Consider the following 24,479-nt stretch of genomic DNA (forward strand, 5'->3'; position numbering starts at 1 on the left):
GAGATCAAGAACAACACACTCTTACTATTCTGGTTCTGTGTCCCTCCCCTATATACACCTTATAGGTTTTGTTTAAACTATTATAAAGCACTTAGTTCAGTCTGCTTAGTATTAAATTTGATTTATGCTATGTCAAGCGTCACCTTCGGGCCACCGTTAATGGTCCAGACAGAAACTGTCTAATCATTCTGGGCTCTCCACAGAAGTTAACGCATAGCTAAAATAATTACTTAATAAATACCAGTTTGCCTAAACTTAAGACCACCTCCTGCTTTCTTCAGGAATCCTTTAGTGGAAATTAACATAATTCTAGTGAGATGAGATTCGGTAAGAATATTTACAAGCAAGATGCCGTTAATACTGTGAAATTAGGGAAAGTTGCACCCCAGGGAGGCAAGCATTCAGATGCCCAGCAAAAACCCCCTTCTAGGTTCTTCCAGATCCTGGGCCCAAACCCTCCTGACGCACGTTTCTCATTTTGTCATTCCCTTCAATCCAATAACTCTCTACAGTTACTCAAGTCATGCTGGAAGGAGACTCCAGTGTGGCAAGAAACTACTTCACCCTTCTCTCTCACAAGACCAAGCACTTTGTGAATGTTCTTCTCTCTCCACCAAATCTCTCATTATACCTACCTACCAAAGTCCTGCCCTTCAAAGCCCATCTAAATACCAGCTCCTAGAACTATGACAGGAATGATTCCACCAAAGAAGTGGCATCTCCTTCCTCAATCTCCCTTCCTAGTCGTAAAACACCCAACATTTAATCCCAGCTGTGTCCTTGTTTTCTCTCTCCAACTCCATGTTTTGGGTTTCATGGGTGAAGAAGCAGGCTTATTCATTTTTTTATCTCTTTTGTTTTCCAGAGTATATATTCATTAATCAAGTTTATTCAACGTAAGAGGCCCAAGGAAAGTTATAACTTGGGCAAAAAGAAAAATTAAAAATAGTATAAGGTTCTACCTGGGCTTCGTAAGAGAGCTAGAACCTGTGGGAGGCACAGAATGATGCAAGCTGAGTAGGGAAATGTGAAGGCAGAAGACATTCTAGGGAGACAAGATAGAAATAGCAAAGGCTAGAAAGTTAGAACCTAAGAAAGATAAATCGACTAGGGTTTATATTTTGGACAATGGTAGAAAATAAACACGCCTGATTATAAAACCACATGACTTTACCACTTGTGTTTTTGGAGTAGAAGAGTCTGGTGACCCCCAAGAATTTCATCACATTCTTCTAAAGCGAAATATAAATAAATGCTGGGTTATACTTATTTTAGAAGCACCTCTTATCTGTTTGCTTAAAGAAACTGAGAGCCAATTATATGAATATCAATTTGAGAAAAACTAAAATATAAACTGCACTCCTCCACAAATCATACTAAATTATACAATACAATCTAAGTCAGATCTTATCACTCCTCTGCTCAAACCCTCAGATGGTTCCTATCTCAAGCAAAGCAAAAGCGAAATCCTCACAAAAGCCTAAAAAATCCTGGTTGTCCTGCTCCCACCCCCAAATCTTTTCTTCCCTGACCTTCTACCTTCTACCATTCCCTCCTTTGCTCACAGTGCTACAGGCACATTGATCTTCTAATTGTTCCTCTAAAAGGTCAGCATTGTCCTCTTTCAGGCCTTTACACTTGCTGCTTCCTCTGCCTAGAACATTCCTTTCCCCAGACACTGGCTGGGCTCGTAATCCCTCACCTGCTTTTCATCTGTTTGAATATTAGTTTATCAGTAAATACATTCCTGACCACCCTATTTCAAAACGCAACACCTTCCCACTTGTCTTTCCAGCTGAATTTTTTCCTAAGGCGTTAATAATCTTCTAATACCAGTAGAATTTATATATTTATTTACTGTCTCTCCCCCACCTCCCATTAGAAAGTAAGTTTCATGAGGGCAGGGGTCAGAGACCTAAAACACTGCTAGGGAATAGGCACAATTCAGGCGTCAATAAAAGCATTTCTTAAATGCATGAATTGCAAATTAGGCCATATAGCGCCCCTTCTAGGTACAGGAAAACACAGCATTTTTTTTCCACCGCTTAGAGTCTGAAAATTAATTTTTGTATGAAATGCTTAATGCTCACCCCCCGTGTGCGAGAACTGAGCTTGGCTCTGTTAATTTAGTAAGAAATAGTCTCTGCATATTAGGAGCTCTAGGGTGTATGTATGGGGGAGAAGAGATACAGAAACAATGTTACAAACAAAACACATACAGAGAAGCCAAAGGAAATTGAAACCTAAAGGAGGGGCAAAAGGGGAAATGTTTCATTCACTAAGCGCCAAGGAAGGTGTGTATGATTCCCCTCAAACTCGCGACTAGTAAAGTTTCTCTTTATATTACTGGTACATATCCTTGCAACTCCAGGTAAATTATTTACTCACATCAGATAGGCCTTTAGGCAGGCCGCAAAAGTTTGTGTGACGATGGTGATGCTAGTTATTACTCGAGGTTGCACAAAGATCACCGACTCTGTCTCTTACTGTCTACCGATTTGGCAATTTTTGCCCACAGGCTCCCTCCGACTTGAGACTTGCATCCGACAACTGCTGCCGCCGAAAGCCAGAATCCTCCCGGTGGCTATCCCTGCCACGGAGCCCGGCACCTTGCAAATCCCTTCCGTAAACGAGCGAGCGGGAGCCGCCTCGGGAAAGCCGCCAACTGGGCCTCCCTAAGAGCTATGGGAGAAGCGGGAGCCGTGGGAGGGCGACGCAGCTCGGAAGGACCCGTTGGGGCCTCAGCCCTGCACTCCCACCCCTCGCCGGCTCCCTGGGCCTCCTGCGCCCAGGCGCCCCGCCGACTCTTTGTTAAGTGAGGCCGCGGTTCCCTGGCCTTCGCTAGGCCCCGCAGTCGTCTCCAGTGCCACCAAGGGCCCGCGGCCCCGCGTCCAGACCCACCTCGCACAAACCTGCTACTGCAGCGGCAGCTACTACTACGCTCTCCGACTCGGGGAGAATCCCACCGCCCGAAGTACGCGTGGACCAGGCCGCGTCCCGACGGCTCTTCCCTCTCCGCCCCTTTCGCCGCTGCTACCGCCGGTCTCGACCCGTTGCCGACTGTGGGGGAGGGGGAATACAAACCTGACATGCGCAATGCACAGCGCGGGCCGAAGGGCGGGGCCTGGGTCTACCGCTCCCGGAAAGCGCCTCTGGCTCCCGTCTTTTTGATCCAGAAGGCCTTGCAGACCTCTCAGACGCTTTGACTTGGGCCCTGCTGCTGGGTGAGGAGTGTTCGTGGTATGTGTAGGAAGGCGGCCTGAGCGTGAATAAAGAGTAGCAGTGGCAGGGAGCCGCCCAGAAATTCCAAGGAAAGGGCTTGGGCCGGAACTGTATATACATAAAATTGTCGATCCCTTAAACTCCTGTCCTTGGCAAATACGACCTGAACAACATTTCTCCTCGTGCCTCTGACCACGTGGTCCCTTAGAGCATGGCCATCTTTGGCTTCCGGAGCACCAATTCAGTGTGATGACAATTTGATTTAATTCTAGTGGCGAGAGCTGGGATTGGCGTGAGCAGTTCCGGCCTAGGGGCCGGGATTATGTAATTTTCCCATCAGCCCCACCACGCCTCCGCAGGGCAGGGGCGGAGGAGGTCTCCCGGGGTCCCGTAGGGTGCGTTCCGCCCCCTCGCCGCGCGCAGGCGCAGACGGCCGCACGCGGTTTACGTAACGGATGGTGGAGGCTACGTGAAGAGTGGGGCGGCGTGACTGAGCTACCTGGTATTTCTGTGTCCTAGAGGCATTAGGGGCACTAAAACCGCGGTGACCGCGCAGCCGGCGGCCGGGCAGAGAGGCCCGCGGGGTAGAGGTGGCGGTCGCAGGAGATCTGAGCCGGTTTCTAGCCCCCGGTACAGGTAGGAAGCGGACCATGACGTGTTAGTCGTTGGGGGCCGGGCCGAGTGGTCACCCTGAGTTGCGTGGCCTATCCCGGTCTCGTTTACCGTACAACCGCCAAAGTCAGGCCTGTGGTGACATGCATCGAATCCCGCTCCTCACTTCTCCTGACTTTCTTAAAACAAACAAGCAAACTTTGTCCACCCCAGGACCCGATTTGGGGTGACTTTTTACGGTTTTGAGGAACTTCCCCACAGGTCTGTGAACAAATGCAATCAGAAGGGCAAAGTTTGGGGAAGCGTGTAGTGTGCATCGGGAAGAAGAGTTCAGGCGTTAGGATGAAGTGCCTAGACTCCCTGTGTTTTAAAGGAAACATCCATCTGTAACCAGTTTTAAGTCCAGACCCAATCTATGAGCGGCTGCGAGTGAACTTGCAGCAGCCCATCAAACGACTTGTTAGTGCTTGTGTTCCTTGCCCCTGGAGTCTCATTCAGGACTGGGTGGCCTGGCAGGGAGTTGTGCTTCTGAGAAATGAATTGACAGGTGGAGCAGAGAGCTTCTGACAGGGGAAGGCCAAGGCACAAATAGCTTGGATAATTTTGACCTAAATAACCTTGAACGAGTTCTGTTACAGTGCTGAGTTATCTTAGAAATACTTCTGAACATTCTGAATGGGAATCCAGTTTGAAATGATCGTATCTTTTAGCAGGCAGTTGACTGTGTCAGTGTTAACCTTTATTTGCTTCTATTTGAAAATGTTTCGAACAAATCTTAAAAGGGAAAAAACCAAAAATGAAGTTTTTAAATCTTAAAAGGTGTACATAAGGCACAGGGGAAGGAAATACTGGGAATTAATATTTATTGCGTAACTTCTATGTGCCAGGCACAAATCTGTACCACCCACTACAACCCTATGAAGCAATGGCATCTCTTTTTCGTAACTTAGATGACCATGGTGGCTTTGGGAATCAAAAAAGGAAACACCAGGATTTGGCGGCTGATTAGACTTCAAAGGGAAAAGATACTGAGAAACTAGATATCTTGCTTTTCTTTTCAACAAGATGTGAAAATCGTATTGATGACGCTCCAACCAAGTGAGCCACACCGGCCAGGGCTATACTGCAGCTTTTTAATCTACTCATCTATTGATGGCCACTCGGGTTACTTCCGTATCTTGGCTATTATAAATAACACTGCAATAAATCCCTGGCTGGTGTTGCTCAGTGGACTGAGCACCAGCCCGCGAACCAAACGGTTGCTGGTTCGATTCCCAGTCGGCATGCGCCTGGGTTGCGGGCCAGGCCCCTAGTTGGGGGCTCCCGAGAGGTGACTGATTCATGTTTCTCTCTTATATGAATGTTTCTCCTTTTCTCTCTCTCTTCCCCTCTCTCTAAAAAATAAGTAAATAAAATCTTCAGTAAAAAATAACACTGCAGTGAACATACAGGTGCATATATTCTTTCAAATGAGTGTTTTGGGTTCCTTCAGATATATTCCCAGAAGTGGAATTGCTGGATCATAAGGCAGTTCCATTTTTAATTTTTTGAGGAACCTCCATACTGCTTTCCACAGTGGCTGCACTAGTGGCTGCAGCAGTGCATGACGGTCCCCTTTTCTCCACATCCTCACCGGCACTTGTTGTTTGTTGTTTTATTGATGATAGCCATTCTGACTGGTGTGTTAAAGGGTGTTTTTTTTGTTTTTGTTTTTTTAAAGACTAATGTGCAGCAGAGACTCTTACGTGGCCCACAACACCTGTCTGACTCTATATAGGAAAAATGGGTAGGGCCTCAAAATGGACATGTCTGTGAGACAACTGATGATACAGGGGTGGGAGTTAGATTAGAGTAGAGGACTAGAAATACAGCCTAAGTAGATTTGATGGTTGAAATCTAACTACGCTTGAAGCCCTGGCTCAGATGTTCTCCCCCTGCTTTTTTGTTGCTGTTTTGTAGAGTCTTACCTATTTGTAAGATGATTTCAGTATCCTCCATGTATTCATATCATTTGGGACGCTTTGTCACAAATCTGATTTCATTATATTTATCGGTTCAAAAACTTGTTTACATGGTGGAATACCTGCTGTCCTTTTTGGAAAGCTGTGGGATATTGATGTATTTAACTCTTATCATGCACACTAGGAACAATTTTGTTAGCCCAAAATATACTACTTTAAATAGTACAAAATCACAGCCAGTGGTTTACATTTCGGAAGTGGCCTGAGAAGTGGTTCATAGCAGGGACTCTAGAGGCAAAACTGCAATTAATCCATAGCTCTGTTTTCCTTAGTAGTTACATTATTTAACATCTCTGTGCCTCGTTTCCTGACCTGTGAAATGGGGGTGTTAATAATACTACTCTTCCTCAAAAGGTCGTTATAAAGATAAAATTAATTGCTTTTTGTAAAGCCTTTAGGACAGTGCCTGGGACTTTGTGTCTGAAACATTGCCTTTTATTATGATGATGTTCACACATGAACACAGAGTTGATCTAAGCCTGATTGGTTTTTCTATTCATGTGTTTTTGGTACCACCAACAGATAAGTAGTTGCATCGCATTTTATTTCATTTTACCCCTTCCCAGTTCCTATATAAAGCTTTTTTATAGGCTTTCAGAAAATGCTTACTGATTGCACAGGGTAAGTGGAAACCAACCTAAGGAAATAAATGACTTGTCCAATATCTTACAGAAAACTAGTGACAGAGTCCAAACTAGAACTCAGGCCTCTTTACCCTCACCTCATTGTTTTTTATAATGCTCTCTGAAATGAATAATATTAAGTAACAGAAAAGCAGGAGTGAGTCATAGATGTATTTTCAATTGTTTCCAAATTTGCTCGTTGTATATAGAGTAGCAGCCCATTTAGGGTTTTGTTTTGTTTTTTAACTCATTTTTAAGGTGCAATGAAAGTCTTCTACGCTTTCTGTGTTGTCCTTTTGGTGTTCGGGAGTGTCTCTGAAGCCAAGTTTGATGATTTCGAAGATGAAGAGGACATAGTAGAGTATGATGATAATGACTTTGCTGAATTTGAGGATGTTACAGAAGATTCTGTTACTGAATCTCCTCAACGGGTGATTACCACTGAAGATGATGAAGACGAGACCACCGTGGAGTTGGAAGGGCAGGACGAAAACCAAGAAGATTTTGAAGATGCAGATACCCAGGTGAGATTGTTTTTCATTAACTTCTTGGGAAAGTGGAAGGATGAGAAAATTTGTAACTAGCATTTTCCCCAGACATTAAAGTAAGACCCAGGTTTAGGGAGACCTTTACTTGCTGGTATCTTTATTTTTGTTTAGTAGATGGAGCGCTTCTAAATGTGTTGTGGTGTGTTCCCACCTTTCACATTGATGGAAGAATCAACAGTATTTTTCTCCTCTCTGGAAAACCTGGCTTAGAGCAAGGGTGGGGAATAGATTGTGCATGGGGGTGGGTGGGAATTATATCATTTAGAATTAAGGGTTCAAAAGCATGGAGTCTCATCATTTGTTAAAAACATTTAATATCTCTGTGTGCTTGTTCCTTACATGTTCTGTTTTCCTCTACAACTGTTGCCTACAAAAGGAGATACACTTGCTGGCAACATTTGTAGGGAAAAACAGATTGTGCCTCATTTTTGTAGGAGGGCGATACCGAGGGCGAGCCATATGATGATGAAGAATTTGAAGGTTATGAAGACAAGCCGGATACTTCTGGCAAAAATAAAGACCCAATAACAATTGTTGATGTAAGTATACAGGATTCTGAATTCCATACTAACCAACAAAATATCCTGCTGTTATTAATCCCAGAAATACAATTAGTAATATAGCTGGTGTTGATATATTGGTGGGAGCTGTGAAAGAGTGACATCAGTTCTTCTGATAAAACTCCACCCGCAGAGAAGCAACCCTTGCATTTTTGTTCTAGCCCTCATAGTTTTCTTTATCAAGGAATGATGAGAAGAGGATAGACATTGGATTGATTTGGGGGTGGGGCTCAGAATCAAGTTTAACACAAAGGGCTTTCCATCTTTTTATCCCACTTGACTATCCTCATATTTCCTTGAAGAGTCTTTTAGAAAGCCAACGTGGAAAATCAAAATAAGCATTTTCTTTTCAAAGTATAGCCATATATATTGACAATAATCTACTTCTGTTTATGGGTTTTCTCATTCTCCTTCATCTTGTGAGTTAGACTCCATCCTTCAGCCTCAGCCAATATCAAACGGAATAATCGTTCTTCTCTAGGTTCCTGCACATCTCCAGAACAGTTGGGAGAGTTACTATCTAGAAATTTTGATGGTGACTGGTCTGCTCGCCTACATCATGAATTACATCATTGGGAAGAATAAAAACAGTCGCCTTGCTCAGGCCTGGTTTAACACTCACAGAGAGCTTTTGGAGAGCAACTTTACCTTAGTAGGTAAGTTAGGCTAATAGAAGTCCTGCTGCGGGCTTGAGAACCATCTAGTAAGAACTTTCTTGGACTTCCAAAGAGGATGCTTTTTTGTTCTTTTTCAAGGATCCCATTTTTGTTAGGTTTTATATGCTGAATAACTTGTATGTATGAATAATTTTTCTCATCTGTCATTAATCAGCAGTTGCTAAACAGCTTCTGATTAGAATGAGATCATCAGTGTTTATCAAAACAAGTTGATAAAAAGTCTGGCGGAAGGCAAAGCATTTTGACATTTTAAATGGCTTAATAAATGCTCTCAGTTCATCTTTTTGAAATTAGAAATCCCTCAAAATTCCCTCAGGTTCGGACACTTGAGTTTTGGATCTGCTGAAGAAGTAAATACCGAGCACCTTAGAGGCGCCGTTGTGGTTACGTAGTATAAGGCACAAGGGGGACTTGCCCGCCTTCACCTCTGTTTGACACATAACGCTCTGTTTCTCTTTAATAGTGAGCAAGTGTCCATCTGCTCTGCTCTTTAGAAGACCATTTATGTGTTATGCTAGGTACTTTGCATATATTGTTTCTTCAGCTGAATGGTTTCTGTTTTCCTAAAGAGGGGACTGAAATCCAGAAATGGTGAAACTTAAGCTATTCTATTGTACCCACAATAGTAAACCTAGTCTACATGCTTCCAAACTCCATGTTATTTCAGAGTACTTTTTCACCTGCTTGTTAGGAAAATAATAAGCAGCATTTAATGCCTTCCACTTCCCCTTGTGTGTTCTCTTTTGGTGTATCAGTCTGCTTTACCTTGTGAGGTTGAACAGTTTCTTTTGTACACTTAATTAACTGAAGAGCAGAAATAATTGGACTTTGAGCTTCTTCTAGATCTAAAATACAGCTGTTAATATCACTGTTATCATTTTGCCATTGGAAATGCAGACTTGGTTCAAGTTAACTCAGAGGAGATACAGTGAGGGATTGTTAGTTTGTAATAATGGTGTTTTTTATTCACTGTCTAGGAGTATTTTGGGAGGAACATATAAACTGATTTTGCTCCATTTTTAATCTACTCTCTTAAGAAATTTATAATCCAAGCTGGTTGTCATTAACAAGGACATAGAAGTAATGCCAGAGTCTAATTTTTTAATGGAGACAATAAAGAGTTTTAAAAGTAAAAGGAACAATGACTATCTGTTGTCGTATATGTCCAAAGGAGAGTTCTATAAGATAGCAAAGTATTGCCACCCTAAAACTACGATCATTTGGGGGTCAAGGTAGAGGAAGGTATGGTGATTAGGCTGTAACATTGTCAGGAATCACAGTAAGTGGCTTTATCCCTAGGGGATGATGGAACGAACAAAGAAGCCGCCAGCACAGGCAAGCTGAACCAGGAGAACGAGCACATCTACAACCTGTGGTGTTCTGGGCGCGTGTGCTGTGAGGGGATGCTTATCCAGCTGAGGGTAAGAAGGGAATTTCGGGTACAATGTATATGTCTACCTTTTACTTTTTTCCGACATTATTCCACATCCTCTAAGTTTAGTCTCGTCTTTTCATGTTTGACTTAAAACGAGGTCTAAAAATCATCTTTCTACTACTAACTGGTAAATGTCGAGAATATTCAAAGCATCTGGTTTCCCCTCCCAGGACTCTTTATTTGTAGTAAGTAGAAGTTACAACTGTTCTCACTTTTTTTTTTTTAGTTCCTCAAGAGACAGGACTTACTGAATGTCCTGGCCCGCATGATGAGGCCAATGAGTGATCAAGTGGTATGTATTCTTCCTGCTGGTTTTCTCTATACAGATTGCATTCTTCTTAGAGTTTATTCCTTTTCTTGCTTGGATTCTGTTAGGAGTTTCTGACAACTTAATGTCCTTTGCCAAAAAATGGACCCTTTTCTGTTTGGATAGAAAAGGTTGAGAGGGCAGGTATATGTTGTTAAGTCACTCACCAGGATAATGTCCCTTTCGATTAATAGCAAAGGCAGCTGATTAGAGACCTTCAACTACACTACACAACAGAGTCTTCGGGGTAATATCCCATCATGTTCACAAGTCCCACTCACATTCAGGGGGGTGGGAGTCTTAGATTCCATTTTAGAAATCTGCCTATCACAGAACCTAACAGGCGAGTTTCGTTGGTTTTTTTTTTTTAAGCAAATAAAAGTAACTATGAATGATGAAGATATGGATACCTATGTGTTTGCTGTTGGTACCCGGAAAGCCTTGGTGCGACTGCAGAAAGAGATGCAGGATCTGGTATGTCGAGTTATTCTGACTCAGATATTTGTAGAAACTGTGCCTATTTATTACATAGACATTCAGCTTCAGAGTATAGCATAATTAACCACTTTGAACTAGGTCAGTACGTATTCTCTTGAGAAGAAAAAGTCTGTGCATAATAAAATGTCATGTCTTACTTTCAATTACTTCTTCCTCTAGAGTGAGTTTTGTAGTGACAAACCTAAGTCTGGTGCAAAGTATGGGCTACCAGACTCCTTGGCCATCCTGTCAGAGATGGGAGAAGTCACTGAAGGAATGATGGATACAAAGGTAAATGCAGTGGATGGCGTATGTGTGCAGACCTTAGCACTTACAGAGTACTCTCCCTAAAAGTCACTCTGGACAAGTTCTTTATTTCATGACAATGCACTGGTTATGTATTCCTTTCTCACAAAACTATAAAATACTTTCTTTAAGCAATAGATTAACTTGTCAAAAAATTTTTAGTGAAGAAGTTCTCTAAATCAAAAGCAAGTTGTTCCTAGGATTGCTTATGGCTTTCAGGTCTTTTGAAAAAGGACTATGACTTTAATCTTTCTGTCTTTTTTTTTTTTTTTTTTATAACTTCAATCTTTATCACCATGTCAGTTAGTCCATTATTTTAGTTTCAACTAATGTAAGAGAAGAGGGATGTATAGTTTTTTTTTTTTAATTTTAGATTTAACCTCATGTTTTCATTCTTATTTAGAACATTATTCCGACTGCTCAATAAAGACAATTTAAGTATTAGTGTTACTAAGGAAATGGTACCTGTTTCATTGTAGAGAGATCCTTTATCTTGTTTACATTTAATTTTGGAAAAGCTTTAGCCTTAATGACATTTACAGAAGTAAGAAGGATTAAAGGGTGAATATGAGAAAAAGGGAAATGCATCAAACCCTACTTAAAAAATAGTAATAATTTTCTGTTTCAGATGGTTCACTTTCTTACACACTACGCTGACAAGATTGAATCCGTTCATTTTTCAGACCAGTTCTCAGGTCCAAAAATTATGCAAGAGTACGTATGAAATAAAAATATTGAAAATTATTTTCTTTAGTTTTCTGTGTTGAAACACTTGCAAGGTGCTTGTCCAGTATCCCTCACTAAACGAGTGGGGTAATGACTCCCAGGTTTCCTTTTGCTTTGACTACATGCATCATGAAGGCAGTTGGAAACCTAGAGGACACAAACAGGCCTCTCCAGTTTGCATGTATCACTGCATGTTTGTGCACTCACACTCAGTGACATGGAAGAGTCTTACAAAATGGCTAACAGTAAGGAAACGCAGTTGCTAATCTCTGTCCTTTGTAGTCTAGGTTTTGTTTTCCTTTTAAATTTATGATATGAATCTGTAATACTTAATTTGTGTTTGATTGATTGCAAATCTGGCCTTTTCTGGCTTCCTTCTTTGTATAGTAGATAATTATAATTTTTCCTAGTGTATTATCAGACACCCTCAACACCTATAGAGTTTCTGGCTTTATAGTAGTATTTTTCAAATGTACATACTCAGAACTTAAATTTGTTGTTTGAATTCATATTCCATTTCAGGAGAGCATACTTATTTAAGTTTACCCTTGGTGTAGAAATGCTTCTGACTTAAATTTTTGGTTAAGGGCTACTCTCTCATAGGGTGTGGAATTGAGTACAATTAAAAGCCATTCTGGATGTTTGACGTGTGTCAGAATTACTTGGGTCCTTTTGCCTCTAGATGGTGTTGCCTCATCCTTGCCTTGCTCAACTCAATAGCAGCACTGTGGGCAAAGTACCACATTATGGTAATCATGCAGCCTTTTGGGGTGGGGGGAAATGAATCGATAGTCAAAGATTATAAGGGAATCTGATGAGTTGGAACTAAATTATATATGCTATACTAGATTATTTCTAAATTTATTCTGAGCCTGGCTCAAAAATAAGACACTTCGTTATTGGAAAGAAGACAGAATAAGAGTTGGAAATAGAACATACAAACCCATCAAAATAAGCAAAAAACATTATTTAAAATATGGGCTTCATACTTAATATGGCTTCCCAAGGTGAGATGGAATATATCTTGCCTGGAGGGTACATCATTGGCAGTGTTCAAGTATAGGAAAAAGATCACTTGGAAATGCGTTCATTAGAGACAGGTTGATCAGATGACCTGTAAAGCTCCTTCAGGCTCTGAGATTATATTTGAGTGGGGATGCCAAGCTAAGTACTACGGTGATTATTTGTAGGTACCTATTCATCTAAGTGAACTGGGTGACTTGTGTGCATAGAGAATATCTTTCCTGTGTTCTTTCTAAATAGCCTTTGCTTTTATGATAGGGAAGGTCAGCCTTTAAAGCTACCTGAAACTAAGAGGACACTACTGTTTACATTTAATGGTAAGTATTCCGTGCCCTGTCTGCGTTCTTTATTTTTTGAGAGATGACCTTAAGGGAGAGTATTGTTCCCTACTAAGTGACAGCTATACAAAACTACATTAAAAATAACCCCATTCCTGCTTATTACCTTTGGGTTTTTTCAATAAGAGAGTCTTGTATATATTTTAATTTCTATTTTTGCCGCATTTTAGCTGCCTAAGAAACATGGAGAAAGGAGTTTATTAATACAAAAAAAAAAAGAGTTGGGTGACTGAGAAGTATTAATGCTGCTGTTAACTCAATAGGAAAATGGCTTTGTTTTCCAGTGCCTGGCTCAGGTAACACTTACCCAAAGGATATGGAGGCTTTGCTACCCCTGATGAATATGGTGATTTATTCTATTGACAAAGCCAAAAAGTTCCGACTCAACAGAGAAGTAAGACCTGCAGCCTTAAGTATAGTTGGCACCTTTTATTATTTTTTTCCTCTGAGGGGTTCATTTATTAAGGATTTCAGTGATTGTGTTTTGCTAATTTACTTGAAAGTGCTAAATGGGAGTTTTATGAAAGAATACTAAATGGGAGTTTGCTTCTGGTGGATTAAAATAGATTTTTCATTAAACTCTTTGTTTCTTGGGGAAAGGGCAAACAGAAAGCAGATAAGAACCGAGCTCGAGTGGAAGAGAACTTCTTGAAGCTGACGCATGTGCAAAGACAGGAGGCTGCACAGTCTCGGCGTGAGGAGAAGAAAAGAGCAGAGAAGGAACGAATCATGAACGAGGAAGATCCGGAGAAACAGCGCAGGCTGGAGGTAAGACAGACTTTCCGTGTCACGGGGGTTAAACCAAGATCTTTTTATAAAGATGCCTATTTGTACCATATTGGTTGTTAAGGTAATTTTATGGAGGTATGAGACCAGCCTAAAATTTTGGCATTTTTTCAGTACTTGGGATAGTTAGTTGATAGCACTATAAAGAAAAATGGGGCTTCAAACCATGTTAAATTGAGTCTCGTCCTGGAGAATGATATGAATTATCCTATTCCTCCAGCACAATCTCATTTTGAACGTTCCACTACCTTTCAAGCCAAATACTTAGTGAGGTAGGAAGAAATTAGGAATTATTTATTTATTTATATATTGTTTTTCTGTTAACAGTTGTCCCACTTTTTCCCCCATTGCTCCCCCCAACGCCACCCACCCCCTCTCCCACAGTCAATCCCCACCCCGTTGTCCATGTCCATGAGTTATTTATACTAGTTCCTTTACTAAACCCTTCCCCTACTTACCCTTCCTCTCCCTCCCCCTAGTCACTGTCAGTCTGCTCCTTGTTTACTTGCCCCTGGTTCAGTTTTGCTCATTTGTTTGTGTTGTTCATTAATTTCCTGTATTAGGTGATATTGAAATTAGGAATTTTAATAGAAGCCAGCACATGTGCCCTGTGGTCTAAATAAACTTGTTTTATAACATTTTAAATTTTATTATAGAATTAGAGAATTCTGATATATTTTTGTTTGTGTTTTTGGTGTTTATTTTGCACATAACTAGAATCTCAAACTCAAGAGTCTTTTAGGCTGTTACGTGTCATCAGCAGCGTGTTCTCACATTTTCGTGGAATAAGGTGCCATAGTCCAGCTCTAAAATTTTACACCTTGTAAGTGCTGGTCATAAAAAGAGGAGGAGAGTAAAGTTCTGGGAGAGGTGAACTTCAATGAGAATAATCTTGAGGATTGAAGAAAATTCTTAGAAGTGGAGGAAGTGTGCTGCCTTGTCACAGTGAGCTGCTCTGTGGCACTTCAGTTGCCTGTAGAATCATTAATGCTGTTGAGCAAAGTGCCCAGGATACCACAGGCCTCCTCCCATCTTATCATTTCTCATCGTTTTTTTCTTTGGCTTGGTTTAGTTAATGAGTATTTTTCCCCTGAAAATAGAGCTCTGTGCTATGCAACCTTCTATACAAATAAAAATGGCATTTTAATGGATACAGTGGATAGATCTATATGGAATCATTACTAGACAATGCCTTTCATTCTTTTATGAGAGAAGAAGTTCTCTAGTTCTTTCTAGAGTTTGAAACAATAGATTTAAGAAAGAGGAGAACCCAGAACTTTAAGATTAATTAGAATTAATCTTAATTCTACTATGTAAAAATAACATAATCCTTCAGATAACTTTCATACCTAATGGTAACCACTGTTAATACTCTTTTGTTTTAGTTCCCCAGCTGTATATATGTTTAGTGTGCATACTCCTTTTCTTAATGTAGATTTTCTTATGAACAGTGTCCTGCAACTTTTTATATAAAAAATATAGCAATCTTTTGCTCCGACCAGTGTGGCTCAGTTGGTTGGGTGTCATCCCACAAAGCCAAAGGTCACCGGTTTGTCCCCAGTCAGGGCACATGCCTGGGTTGCAGTCCTGTCCCAGTTGGGGTGCATATGGGAAGCAACTGATCGATGTTTCTCTTTCACATCGATGTTGAGCCCTGGCTAGTGTAGCTCAGTGGGATGTTGCTCTCCCTCTCTTTCTCCATCCCCTCCCCTCTCTCTAAAAATAAATAAATAAAATCTTTTTTTTTTTTTTTTAAGAATGTGTCTTTCCATATTTGTACTTTTTTTATTTCCCGAGGAAAAGAAACCTGAGAGAGAAAGATAGGCTGCCAATAAGAAGTTGTACCACTTTATACTTTTACCTTATCAGCATATGATAAGAGAGCTCCTCTTTACTCATATCTTTATGACAACTAATTCTCAACTTTTTACACGTATGATTCTGATAGCGGGGAAATGGCATTTAATTTTTTTTGCATTTTTTAAATTATTACTGAAGTTGAACATTTTTTCACATATTTTTGACATTAACATAAATGTTTTTTAAATATGTTAACATAAGTAAATTTCTCTTAACCACTATACCATATTCTTTATATTGGTAGTTTTAAACGTGTATAATATGTAATCGGGAAGGGATGGATCATCTTGAGGAAAGAATGAATATGATGGAGGTAGGGGTTGGGACAGTACTTTGACCATTCTGTGTAGCTGTCTCAGAAGAAGATAGCATTTGACATAAACGCTGTTGCTATTTTCTTACTACTGAGCCCTCACGGGAGTCAGCAGCTGCCAGAGAGGGTGGGTTCATTCCTGCCTTCGTGCACCCAAACTCGGAATGCATTTTCCCATGAAAGCAATGCTAACAATGATAGTTCAGTTCTTCAGGATACTTATACAATAGCATAGATACATAGATAATCATTCAGACTTTTGCTACTAATATAATGTGTTTAAAGCTAATTTCTCTCCTTTTGCATAACAACTTAAGTCCTGAATAAAAATATGATAAAATTACCAATTGAATGTTATGAAGTATTGTGCACAGGTATAACATCCATGCTAATAAGAAGACATTTATAATTAATAACTTGCTTGAACAAGATCTTAACAGTTTTCTGAACTGAAGTACAAATCCTTAGCAAATACACATAAATGTTGTGATGAAAGTCGAGCTAGCGTTTCCTGGGTATAGGAAAAATCAGACCAGACTAACAAAACTAGTTTTAAACACACTTGAGAATTTAATTGCCTTTGCTTCATTTCAAGTTAATTTTTGTTACCATTATAGATATTAGCAATTTTTAAAAAGATTTTATTTATTTATTTTTATAAAGAGGGAAAGGGAGGGAGAGAAACATGGATCCGTTGCCTCTCCTATGCAGGACCCAGGCATGTGCCCTGATTTGGGAATCTAACTGGTGACCTTTTGCTTTGCTGGACTACGCCCAACCAACTAAGCCACACCAGTCAGAGTGATATTAGCAATTTTTATAACCATCTTCTGGAATGTTATTTATGGTGTAAGTCTAGGTTTTTGAATAATATTTTAGGCAGTATTCTAGTCTTGATTTTTTTAAAAATGTGCTTAGACCTTATTTTGGATTTTCTCTTTTTTTCTCTCTAGGAAGCTGCCTTGAGGCGTGAACAAAAGAAATTGGAAAAGAAGCAAATGAAAATGAAGCAAATCAAGGTGAAAGCCATGTAAAGTTAGCCCAGAGATCTGAGTCCTGATGCTACCTGTAAGCTCTGAATTCACAGGAAATGTAAAAAATGCCAGTCTGTTTCTCATCTTAACAAGCACTCCCGGTGACTAAGAACCCCTTATTTCATCATCTGTTCTGTTTTTGATTTGGAGTTTTACAGAGGTTAGAGATACACTGGAAGGACTCTGTTTCAGTAATTTTCTTCCAGATAATCAAATTATTTTGATTAGTATTTGAAAGGAACGATATATGAACTCTGTAGTTTTAAAGTACTTTTAAAATTATAACATGAATCATCAGTGCTTTTAGTACCATGATATTTTAAGAAATATCATGAATTTATAGATATATAATTAGAATGTTGCTTTTTGTTTAAACTAGGCAGTTGAAATGGCTATAAAGAATGACTCTAAACCAAGACTCCACAAATAACTGTTGGAATTGCACAGTAAACATTGCTCGGTATTTTCTTCTGTGTCTACATTAAACTTGTAAAAAAAAAATAAAATTTAGAACACTATATCTGTGGTATTGAAATTTCAGGGACTCAAAACAGTGTAGTTCAGTGTATGTTTCATAGGTGGGGGGTACTGATGACAGTATTGTAGGATATCTGTAGACTGTAGACTACTGACATGTATGTGGAAAATTCTAGGGATAGGTAGGACAGAAGCAATTTTCTCCTTAACTGATACCATAAGCTAATGACATTGTGAATGCTGTATTTTAAGTGGTTGTATATTTTTCATGAGTAACAAATGCATGAAAAATTAGCTGCTTCACCTAGAGCAGATCAGTGGTCTGTGTGAAGTCACAGGTGTTTTCCTTGGTTGCTTCACAATCGGATATTCTCGGAGGAGCCCTGTTATCTGGGTTGTGGCTGTGTCCCTTTGCTTCTCCTGCTTTTATCTCTTCCACAGCTGGGGCTGGGTGTATTCTTTCAAAGAAATAGCCATGAATATGCATAAATAGACTTTTAAAAGTGAGCTTTTCTAAACTATTGAGAGTTCTTTCTGCCTCTCAAGGAAGGAACTCATGGGGGAGGGGCCCATCTCTGCACAAGCATTTAGCTTGTTCAGATCTCTGCATTTTATAAATGCTTCCTACTAAGAAAGCATTTTTTTTTTAAAGTCACTGCTTGTACCAGGTCACTTTTGCTGGGGATGGGAAAGGGTTGGGTTTTTTGGTGGGAGAGGGGCGGGTGGGTATTTTTTGCTGATGCTTTTTGTGCAGGTGTGTTCTGAAGCAATAACAAGTCGCTGTGGAAACAATGTGCTGCTGCCTTTGTAACTGCATGGAAACTTCACATGGGTTTTTCTCTAGGTTAATGCAGAAATGTGTCAACTGGGAGATGCAAATGTAATTTTTTAACAGTTCATGAAAGTAAATTATTAAAATAACAAATAACAATTTAATGCTATATAATTCTAGAATTAGCCTTGTTTTACAGATCTTTAAAATACATTTTAGAAATCAAAATTGATATGCTTAGCTATCTTTTGATTAATAAAAGCTTTCTTAAAGTCCCACACATTTGGACCATGGCAGCTAATTTTGTAATTTAAGCATTCATATGAATGGTAATCAATGTACAGAAATTAAACTCATTGACAAAAATCTCAAGAGTGCCGCCTTTACTTTTCTGGGGTTTCCCTACAACAGTATAAGCCCATAGGAATGTGTTTTCCTGTTTAATAAAAATCAGCACTGAAATGCTTCTCCTTCATAAGAGTTGCCCTTGACAAGAATCCCTTAGTTGTTGCCAGTTATTTTTAAATGTTTTATATTTTTAGAGCTCCATATGTTATTAATGGGCTCCCCCCTTAAGTCTCCCTCTTGAATTAGGACACCATTATCTCTCCTAGGAATGAGAAGACAGAGAGAGAAGAATGTTGTCGACTCACACATTGGAAAGCCACTAAGCTCTCCGATTTTGTCTGCATGCCTAGGCATGCAAAACCAGCAACAAATCCTTTGACTTTGGGCAAGTCATGAACCTCTTTGAATCTCTGTTCTGTTCTTCCTTCTACAAAGTGAGAATAGTAATTATTTTCTCTCCTTACCTCACAGGTATGTCAACACCAAGAGATAGTATCTGTAAAATTCTCTTTGAAACTATAGCACTTTAAAAATATAAGGGTGTTTTTCCCGTCCCCCTCTTCCTTCCTCCCCACTCCCCCCTTCCTAAGCGCCAAGGGCCCAACTGTTGCCTCTGTAACTCGTTTCCTGTGTCCACACAGCCCAGCTGGCTCACTTCTACTACCTTTGTACCTTTCTAAATAAATTCTCTCATAATTAAAAAGTGAAATAAAAATGTAAGGTATTTTCTAGGACTATTTTCCAAGTAGTGCCCTTTTGCTTTACTCTTGTGTTTCTTTCTCCCAATGGAAACCAAGCAGATCCTTTCAGGGTTCTCTAACTTTATCTGCAAAATTTGACAGCACTTTTTTTTTGGGGGGGGGGGGATAATAGTTTATAATTCTGTTTCCTTAGTAATAGAATCTTCATGTCAAGCACCAGATGTGAAACTCTTTTTCAGATGGGATTTAGACCAAAGGAAAACACTGATTGGTGTTTTAATTACACTCATCCAGTAAGAATGGACAGTGTGAAAATTACTTAGAGCAGTGTCTACAAGGATCTATTTTGGTGGGAGGGGTGAAATACTGTACTTTATCATCCCGGATTCTCTTTCCTTACTGTTCCTGCCTCCCCTCGTTTTGCATGATTTGTAAGGATATGTAGGGGTAGGGGGACAGTTATACCCATTGGAGTGACTTCTCTTACAGACTGCTAAAGCAACAGCAAAAAGTATTATTTTTTTGAGTTTCTGGAATTTGGTGATCAGCAAAAGATGTATTTACATTGGAAGAAAGTATAATGTTTTTATCTTGGCACAAGTTGAATGCCATTTTCTCAGCTTCATGAACTGGGAATACCATTTTCAGAAGAAAGCTAATTTTTTAAAAATTCTCACTCAAGGATTTTTTAAATCACTGATCTTTTTTTAGAGAGAAAGGGAGAGAGAAACATACATCAATATGAAAAGGAACATGAATTGGCCATCTCCCACATGCACCCCAACTGGGAATTGAACCTGTAACCTTTGGGTGTAAAGGAGGATGCTCCAACTAACTGAGCCAACCAGCTAGGGCTAATTTTTTAATTTTCCTTTCTTTCTTCCTTCCTCCCTGAAAGGGAGAACCTTGTGTCTACTGCTATACCACTTTTAATGGATGTTATTAGTTTTTATTTTCATATTTAAAATAAACTGTCCTCTTTAATTTCACTTACTTGGTTTTTTTCCATATAGTATAACTTTATGTAAAAAGGCACGCAGGCCTTTTTAGGCATTTAGTTCCATGGGCGTATTTGGAAATCAGATAATATTACATCTGCCTAGGTTATCTATGGTATCAACTTTGCTGGAGGAAGAACTGCTTTCCTATCACATTTTCAATTTAAATGCTTAAATAGCTTTCTTTTGCATCTTTTTCTTGCATGTGACTGTATCACTTAGCAAGATTGTAGCAAAGCTAAGATTGAAGCCAGTTTTCTGCTTCAGGAAAGAGCCCTGGATTTGTGGGCAGGAACCCAGGTGCTGCCCCTGTGCTTTAACAAGGCTGTTTCTTCACCTGTAAGTGGGCGTTACCTCCGCTCACCTTTCTGAAATGGCTGTTCAGATGATCAGATAACGTATTAAGTGCTTTGACATATAAAATATGCAAATTAACTCAATTTGTTAAACTGCACATCATAAACATTTCACTTGAGTATTCTAGGCTATTAGTTTTACCTTTCTCAGTTTATATAGTATCTTGAAGAGGGTAATGCACTTAGTTTAAACTGGATGCTAAGAGTTAAAAACAAAACAGGATCTTCAATCTATCTCCATCCCTCTGGGCTTCATGCCAGTTTCAGAAAGCTGCAGAAATCTTGGAGAGCCCCAACTCATAATAAATGAAAAGCAGTAGAGAGCTTATGCACCCCAGGGCTCATAACAAGTAAAAAGCAAAACAGGAAGAGACTGACTTTGTAAACTCTGAAAGTTAACCTTTCATTACACCCGTTTTCTAAATTATCTGGATTTAGGCTGCCCTTTTGCATTGAAAACTAAAGCTAATAGAAATTTGGTCTTTGAGACCAGAGTCTGGGCCAAAAATTTCTCTAGCTTCTGTGGACAATCAAGAAGATGGTGAGGTCTTTTAGCTCCCTCGGCAGACTGATACTCATAGAAAATAACAGTTACTGAGTTAGGTATTAGAACAGATAGGATGTACTCCATGTTTAAATCACCCAGTGTGATGGCTGCATCAAGTTTGGCATCTCTTCAGGCACTGACTTCTCTAGCACCCCAAATGACAAAGACCACATGTGAAGGTCTTTTCAAAAGAACTCCGCCAAGAATTTTACTTCAATCTCTGCTACTATATTGCTTTGTCAATTTACCAAGTTTACTGAGGGAGGCATCTTATGTTGAGAACGAGAGAATAATGAAAAAGAATAATGAGGTAGTGCTTTGGAATTTTAAAGCACAAACCAGATAAGGTCAGTAATGTAGGTAAAATTCAATGAGACCTTGAGGTGTCTTGTCACTTCACAAGCAAAATTCCCCTTCAGTCTCATCATATTTCCATCAGTCCTTGTTTAGGTGTAACTGAACTCCCCCACCCTACAAGTTAGACCAATATAGATCTGTACCAAGGGTCAGCTGGGGAGAGCGACTGTACATTACTTGATGGTATATATCCAATTTTTTGGGGGGGGTGACCCTCCGTGGGTGGAGTAAGTCACTGAAAAAACAAAACAAAAAGCATGCAGTCTCAGAGGGGAGACTTGCGCCATCACTTGAGATTGCTCAATCATTTTTCAAGCCCTGCCTGCCTTGGTTTAGCTTAGCTTCCTCATCAAGGCAAACCTTAGGTGTTTCTGCAAGCATAGCATATCTTTAAGAGTTGTAGAGGAGGAAGAATCTAGAGTGAAAAAAGATCCAGAAGGATAAAAGTGATATTTCGCATTACTTTAACTTTTCCTTTTACTGATAAGTAACCTGAAACACAGAAGGGGTGGGTTTCCCCTTTGCAGCTTGGCAGTTGGTTGCTGGAGATGCCAAAATGAGGGGCATTGAGATGTCTTTTTAAGAAGTGTGTCCTGGCCAGGTAGCTCAGTTGGTTAGAACAAGGTTCTCATACACCAAAGTTGTGGGTTCAATACCCAGCCAGGGTACATATGAGAACCAATGAATGCATAGGTAAGTGGAAAAACAGATAGATGTCTCTCCCCCCACCTCCCTTCCTCTCTCTCTAAAATCAATTTTTTTTAAAAAGTGCACAACGGGTTTTTCCACTTAAGTCCTACCACAAAAAAGTAAAATTCTCAAAGTAGCTAAATCAGCAGCCAACGTTGGTTTAAGCGTCTCTAATCCCCTAACTCTTCATTATTGAAAACATCCTACTTCCTTCCTGCTGTGGGGGCGGGGCTCCCTGGAGCCCTTTTCGGACGCGCTGTCCTCACCAAAGGGATAGGTCTTTGGCTTTCACCCACTTGGGGCAACGGGCCCTTTCATTGGAGACGGGAGGCCCTCAGGTACTCGCTGTGCAAGACAAGATAAGCCGCACCCGAGAACCACCCAGGGCGCGCCCGACAGAGGAGACAGGGAAACGAGGAAACTGGGCCTAACTTCCGCACCCGCTTGCACTGGGAGGGGAAGGGCGGGGCCGGCGGGGCCCGTGGGGCGGGGCCGGGCCGGGCGGGGCGGAGCTCTCCCCCAGCTTTCCTGGGATCCCTCTACTGCGCATGGCACGTTGCGTGCCTCCCTCCCAGCAACCGGTGTGGCGGCGAAGAGGCCATAAACTGAGGAGGCGGAGCTGAGACGCGGTCTGGTCTGCCTGCTAACTCCGGACCAGGTATCGGACTGGCGGGCAGCCTGGTGCGTTCCAGGGATCGTCAGTCTATCCTCTTCCCGACTCCGATTCCATCTTCTTGGGGCGGGCTTTCGTCAGACCGGCCATACCAGGCCCGCGCCTCGCTCTCCACGGCCCCTTTTTCACTCGAGCCCTCCTAGATTCCCTCCCGGAGGGGCTGCAACCCCAGAGCAGAACAGATTTGGGCTTGGCGGGGAGACACCGGAGTGGAGTTGCGGGGCGGGAGAGGCGAACGCCTGCTTACCCGCCCCTTCTTCGCCCCTGACTTCCAGGCGGCAAACCTGGGGCCCGGGTTCAATTTGCCCTGCTCAAGCAAAGAGGCGGCATATCCTAGTGCTTACCTCTCCCGACGCCACCCTCCCCATCCCCATCTCTTCCCAGGCTGGACGGGCAGCGGGGTCGAGACCCTGCAAAGACAGAGATACAGGTGACTCCCTGAATCAGCTAAAACAAAGACCCAATTGTCTTGTTTCCCAAGGTTAAGTGTCCACAGCAGATTTGGGGTGGAGATTGGGGGTGAGGGGAGGGAAGTGTGGGAGGGAAGGGGCGTGGTTAAAATAAAATAGTTCAAGTTTTCAGATGGGCAACTAACTTCTCTGCGCTGCCTTCTACTAAGGTATCCTAACATATCCTAACTTTATCCCCCAAAGAGGAAAAGCCGTTTGACTTGGTCCCTTATCTAATATCTGTAGAACCATATTCCAGTATGTATTTGCGGCATCAGGGAGTTCTTCATTGACTGATTCATGCGTTTTAGAGACACCCAAGGCTTTTCTTGTCCCTGAGAGCTGAAGAAACCGAGTCCTACCTGACTACCTGTCTCAGGCAAGAGCCTCTTCCACCATTATTTACAGTGCTGAACTGGTGAAGTCTGTTCCCTCTTCTAGGCTCAAATGCCATATTTATAGTTGTAACCCCAAGACATGCAGGAAGGTTGGAAAACCAGTGCCAAAAATGGGAGAAAATGAAAAAAAAACAAAGATAAACCAATTCTCCTTTCTCTACCATTTGTCATCTAGTCAACACATACAGCATTGTCAAATCAGACCATGCCTTCTCAATCATCATGTTATCTTTGCACAGTCTTGACAGGTCTCCTTAGGCTTCTCTGGTTTGTAGAGTTAGCTTCCGGTGTTTAACCTTTCTGAGCCTTAGTTTCCTGATCTATAAAACAGGGAAGATAATACTTATTGTAAGCTGCTCTCTGTGAAGCATTTGGCACAGGTCCTGGTACATACTAAGTTCACCATGGATGCTTGCTGCTTTTATTATTTTTACAATTATTAATTTAGCAGCTACCTACCAAGTGCCCATATTATATGTACGTTGGGCACAGTAGCCCCTGGGAATGCAACAGTAAACAAGATCATTCCATCATTTCCTACCCTCAAGGATTCTATGTGCTGGTGGAGGAAATGACTGTGATTTTTCTCTCCCCATCCTTCTTTTTTTTTTTTTTTTACTTTTTTGTTTCATCTATTTCTTAACATTCCCTCTGCCACAGGCTCTGTCACCATAAATATGGTCCACTGTAATTGTATTCTAACTGCCATTCCTTTCTTTGGGTTATTTTTACTTCACCCCCTTTCCATCCCTTTACAGAATAATATTCCTTCTGTGTTCCTTAGGACAAGGCTTCTCAAATGTGATGGTCCACAGATCAGCAAGATTCCCATTAACTGGGAGCTT

The 24,479-nt window shown here is 40.9% G+C and overlaps 3 protein-coding genes across 10 annotated transcripts in view; 2 read left to right on the forward strand and 1 right to left on the reverse strand.

The window, feature by feature from the left end:
• Window positions 1-3,108, reverse strand: part of DDX42 (DEAD-box helicase 42) — a 29,544-nt gene extending 26,436 nt beyond the window's left edge. Inside the window, exon 1 of one of the 3 annotated variants that reach the window (XM_090292660.1) lies at window positions 3,085-3,108. The gene's annotated coding sequence lies outside the window, so the exon portion shown is untranslated. Of the gene's footprint in view, window positions 1-2,901; window positions 3,061-3,084 lie in introns of those variants that run through there. The other 2 variants (XM_090292659.1, XM_090292658.1) reach the window with 2 other exon arrangements.
• Window positions 3,109-3,149: 41 nt separating this feature from the next.
• Window positions 3,150-18,489, forward strand: CCDC47 (coiled-coil domain containing 47). 3 transcript variants are annotated; one of them, XM_090292666.1, is made up of 13 exons: window positions 3,150-3,224; window positions 6,737-7,002; window positions 7,461-7,565; window positions 8,068-8,242; window positions 9,563-9,684; window positions 9,925-9,990; window positions 10,378-10,479; window positions 10,663-10,773; window positions 11,417-11,502; window positions 12,796-12,854; window positions 13,160-13,269; window positions 13,476-13,643; window positions 16,788-18,489. In XM_090292666.1, the coding sequence occupies exons 2-13, from the start codon at window positions 6,742-6,744 to the stop codon at window positions 16,866-16,868; spliced, it is 1,446 nt and encodes a 481-aa protein (XP_090148792.1). In that variant the 5' UTR covers window positions 3,150-3,224; window positions 6,737-6,741; the 3' UTR covers window positions 16,869-18,489. The 3 variants fall into 3 exon arrangements, with proteins under 3 accessions (XP_090148792.1, XP_090148793.1, XP_090148791.1); XM_090292667.1 differs by having other exon boundaries at window positions 3,165-3,240; XM_090292665.1 differs by lacking the exon at window positions 3,150-3,224 and adding an exon at window positions 3,648-3,858.
• A 4,172-nt stretch (window positions 18,490-22,661) lies between these two features.
• STRADA (STE20 related adaptor alpha) overlaps window positions 22,662-24,479 on the forward strand; it is a 29,431-nt gene continuing 27,613 nt past the window's right edge. For 3 of the 4 annotated variants that reach the window (XM_090290501.1, XM_090290503.1, XM_090290502.1), the window contains exon 1: window positions 22,662-22,795. The gene's annotated coding sequence lies outside the window, so the exon portion shown is untranslated. The remainder of the gene's footprint in view (window positions 22,796-24,479) is intronic. The other variant, XM_090290504.1, reaches the window with a different exon arrangement.

Source organism: Furipterus horrens, unplaced genomic scaffold, assembly GCF_987537825.1.
Source record: "Furipterus horrens unplaced genomic scaffold, mFurHor1.1.pri manual_scaffold_11, whole genome shotgun sequence".
NCBI lineage: Eukaryota > Metazoa > Chordata > Mammalia > Chiroptera > Furipteridae > Furipterus > Furipterus horrens.

Bases quoted from the DNA above. Each gene is read 5' to 3' on its own strand.
- CCDC47 (XM_090292666.1), top strand. From the start codon at position 6,742: ATGAAAGTCTTCTACGCTTTCTGTGTTGTCCTTTTGGTGTTCGGGAGT. The intron at 9,685-9,924 runs GTAAGAAGGGAA...TTTTTTTTTTAG, and splicing joins GGATGCTTATCCAGCTGAGG to TTCCTCAAGAGACAGGACTT. The intron at 9,991-10,377 runs GTATGTATTCTT...TTTTTTTTTAAG, and splicing joins GGCCAATGAGTGATCAAGTG to CAAATAAAAGTAACTATGAA.